General features: G+C 44.5%; 1 protein-coding gene across 1 annotated transcript; it reads left to right on the top strand.

Annotated features, from left to right (window-relative positions):
- Positions 1–423: 423 nt before the first annotated feature.
- LOC123045466 (ribonuclease P protein subunit p25) lies at positions 424–3,358 on the top strand. Its single transcript, XM_044468522.1, has 7 exons — positions 424–752; positions 1,378–1,458; positions 1,543–1,631; positions 1,724–1,798; positions 2,174–2,295; positions 2,401–2,610; positions 2,996–3,358. Exons 1-7 carry the CDS (start codon positions 630–632, stop codon positions 3,097–3,099), a joined length of 804 nt encoding a protein of 267 aa, XP_044324457.1. The 5' UTR covers positions 424–629; the 3' UTR covers positions 3,100–3,358.
- The last annotated feature ends 541 nt before the right edge of the window (positions 3,359–3,899 follow it).

Raw genomic sequence — 3,899 nt, 5'->3', positions numbered from 1 at the left:
ACTTGTCGTATAAATGGATGGATCTAGACATTTTTTAGTTCTAGATACATCCATTGCTGCGACAAGTAATTCAGAACGGAGGGAGTATTTAGGAACGAAGGGAGTAGATGTTAATTTTCATAACATATAACTTTACAAAGTTTAACTTTGACCAAATCTTATATGCAGACTAAAAAATAATATCTGCCCACGAAATATCGGATGAGCCCACAGATTACACGAACAAACACGCGTCCATACTGACCAGACAGGGACAAATCTCTCTCTGACCACCATCGCCACCACGCGATCACAGAACCAACGGCCCAGATCCCCACGACGCGGACGCGGACCAGACCAAGGAGCCGAACACCCAACGCAGCACGCCGACCGAACGTGCCGGGCCCGGACACCAAAACCGGGTCCCTGTCGGACCAGGCCACCCCACGCGAACAAACCCTACCCTATCCGTCTCCGCTTGCTTCTCCTCCTCCCTCCCCTCCGCTCCTATATCAGCCACCGCGACGACCCCCTCGAGAGGCCACCGCGACTATCTCCACCGGCCGCAAACCACAGAGCGCCCGTCGTATTCCGAGCGAGAGGATTCCCGTCTGCGCGTCGGCGAAGAGGGTCGAGGAGGAGCAGCGCCCATGGATCGCTACCAGAGGGTCGAGAAGCCGCGGGAGGAGGCGCCCATCGGCGCCAACGAGATCCGCATCACGGCGCAGGGCCGCACCCGCAACTACATCACCTACGCCCTCGCCCTGCTCCAGGTAAGCGCCGCCTTGCCTGTCCACATCCGCTCGCCGCCGTCGGTTCCAGGGAGCGGCGGGTAGACCGTTTTTCCTTTTTACGCCTGGCGATTTTTGGTTAGGGTTTAGTACGGGTTCAGTCCCGATGTTGGATAGGTGATTAGGGCATCCAATCGCAGAGGTTTACTGTTCGAAGGCCCTTGCGATCCGTTATGGTGCTATAGGCGTTGGTTTGACTAATAGTATTCGCTCACTTGGGAAGGCACCGCTTTCCGTACGATGCTTTGTTTATTGTTGCTGTTGGTGGATGTCTAGGGTTTATGTTTGATATGCAACTTTTAGGAATCTACTGATTAGCTTTACTACTTGATACTCGATTCAAGTTTACAGTCGGGCATTGGGATGTTATTAATTTTATTACTGTATCATCATTACTAGTATTACTGTTTTTTATGTGTGTGGATCTATACTATGCCAGTGAGATTCAATAGTCATTAGGTTGTCTTGTGGTTGAGTGGCTGAGTGCCTTCCTTCGCTTGAATGTGTGCCCGTTGCTGTTTTAAGTTTTAGAACGATAATCTTGGGCATATCTATTTCTTTTTATTAACAAGTACCTAAAGCACCTATAACTTTCTGTCCTTAACAGGAAGAAGCTACAGATGAAATTGTTATAAAGGCTATGGGAAGGGCTATCAACAAGACAGTGGCCATTGTGGAGCTTCTCAAGGTAGAACTGGTTCAAATTGCTAGTAAATACTTACTACTCCTTGCAGTTATACCAAGTTAACATTTTCAAGCTATGTCTGAGCAGAGAAGGATTGCTGGTCTCCATCAGAATAACTCCATCGAATCAATCAATATAACTGACACTTGGGAGCCGTTGGAAGAAGGCCTGAATGTGTAAGCACTGGATTTATTAGCATAGTGTAAACACTTCCAGTTTTTGAAGTACATCGTGTTTCTGACAGAATTCTTGTACGACTTCTTGACAGACTTGAGACTACTCGCCATGTTTCCTTGATTACCATTACCTTGTCAAAGAAAGAGCTGGATACATCGTCTCCTGGGTTAGTAGCATCATCCTTTTCCTTTCTTTTTTTATGTCTGATCAATACTTGGTGGGGAGTTGTAACTTGCGTATAGTTTCTCACATGCCATTGGATTTATTTCTGCGATGGTTTGTTGTATCACGACGTGGTTCCACCTCAGTTTTTGTTATGTTTTCTCATTTAACAAGCGCATGCTCACTAATATACAAGGACTGGAGAGAGTTTGCAATCGCTTATAACTAAAAATATTTATGTAGGAATTTTTTGCCCTAGACACGCCTTTTGCCTATTTTAGAAGCAATCCTGGTCTTGTCTGTTAAATAGGGCTATGCACAATTTTACTTTGGGGACTCATCTCTTGACACATTTGAAACACGGCTTTGAATTCTGCAGTTACCAGCTACCGATACCAGCTGATCAGGTCAGGCCACCAACAGAATTTGATCAGGATGCAGAGGATGTGCCAAGTGGCCGTGGAAGAGGCCGTGGTCGCCGGGGAAGGGGCAGGGGAAGAGGTAAAATATCTGCCTGTTTACACTGTATCGTAAGTTAACTATGGAATTTGCTCATGTTGTTTTGTTCCTAATTTTTCTTTACATTTGGGCCATTGTGATATATAGGAGGGTTCAGCGATGGAGGGGCAGACTACGATGATGAGAATGGAGACATGGAAGGTCCACGGGGATATCGTGGCAGAGGGAGAGGAAGGGGTAGGCGTGGATCCTTTGGGCCTGGAAGGGGTTATGGTGGTGATGGCTATGGCTATGTAAATGAAGAAGCTGGTGGGTATCATGGCATGGAGCATAATGGACCTCCTGTGCAAGGATATGGTTAGTTCTGTTCAAATTTTCTACTAACAGCCCCCAGTTTTTATCTTGATGTGAATAGTATCGTTTTTGCACTATTCATGCTGTATTTGTCTTTTTTGTTGCTCAATGTGTTTTTCGAGTTTGGATCTGAATTTTTTGAGGTTATTATGGATACATCACTAGTAAAAAATATAGTGACTTAATGCTAGACCACTTAATTAGAGATGTGCAGAACCACAGATAGTATTTAAAATCTCAATGTGATGCTAATATTGTGCTTTGACTAAGGTAGAAAGTAGTGATGATATTATAAATTGGCTTTCCTTTGAATAATTCTTTCCCAGTTGCCCAACTTCTCTCTGAATATTACCACTAAGCAATGTTATCTTATGAATCTCCTGTGCAGAAGGTGATGGAGGAAGGGGCCGTGGTCGAGGACGTGGACGTGGCCGTGGACGCGGTGGGGGTCGTGGCCGTGGACCATTTCCTCAAGGACCTCCTCAAGAGTAGTTTGGCTGGCCCATCGACTGCATGCAACAAGTCTCATCTTTGCTAGATTAATGGCTGTTGTAACTTTATGTGGTTAGGTTTATGTTTAAAGTTGATAGAGTGACTCTCAGTGTGGGGGGGTGAGGCTAGTTATGATTTTGTAGCTAGGTTAATTCTTCCATTTGCTTTCATATACCAGACCTGGTTATCATTCCAACTGTGCATTGTAGCATCCTGAATGTGTTTATCATCAAATCTAGCTCAGAAAATTTGTTTATGATGTTGCTGCCCATCGTTTTATTTGTTTGTGATTTTGATCTGAGCATGGCAGCTGGAATCAGTTTGCCCAGTGTGCTGATGATTTAGAGTATTCCTGTGGCAAGGCTTGAATTTGTGGACTGGGCACATGAAAAACATAGAAATTACTCGGTTTGCTCTGCCTAGTTGAGAATTCAAAGGAATGTTCGCAGCCTGATTATTTTTTCGGAAAGGTGGATTACCCCTAGCCTCTGCAAGTCAAAGGCTTTACAAAATAATTACACAGATCAACTCAAAATCACGTACCTGCAAGGTTGATGATATGCCCTAACCTCGCGCCACGCACATCTCTGCAAGTAAAAAAAAAAAACACAAATCAAGTCAACAAAAAGAAAGCACATCAACCTCTGCAAGTAAAAAAATAAATAAATACACAAATCAAGTCAACAAAAAAAAAATACACAGATCAACCCAAAGTTGCATGCCTACAAGATTGATGATGTGCCCTATTTCAAAAAGAAAAGGTTGATGATGCGCCTTACCTTGCGCCACGCACATCAAGA

Source organism: Triticum aestivum, chromosome 2B (assembly GCF_018294505.1).
Source record: "Triticum aestivum cultivar Chinese Spring chromosome 2B, IWGSC CS RefSeq v2.1, whole genome shotgun sequence".
Taxonomy (NCBI): domain Eukaryota; kingdom Viridiplantae; phylum Streptophyta; class Magnoliopsida; order Poales; family Poaceae; genus Triticum; species Triticum aestivum.
This window is presented reverse-complemented; position numbering and strand designations above follow the sequence as displayed.

What these genes read in the sequence shown, in the direction of transcription:
- LOC123045466 (XM_044468522.1), top strand. Translation starts at nt 630, where the DNA reads ATGGATCGCTACCAGAGGGTCGAGAAGCCGCGGGAGGAGGCGCCCATC. An exon ending in CTGGATACATCGTCTCCTGG is followed by an intron (nt 1,799 to 2,173) that starts GTTAGTAGCATC and finishes TGAATTCTGCAG; the next exon opens with TTACCAGCTACCGATACCAG. An exon ending in GGGAAGGGGCAGGGGAAGAG is followed by an intron (nt 2,296 to 2,400) that starts GTAAAATATCTG and finishes TGTGATATATAG; the next exon opens with GAGGGTTCAGCGATGGAGGG.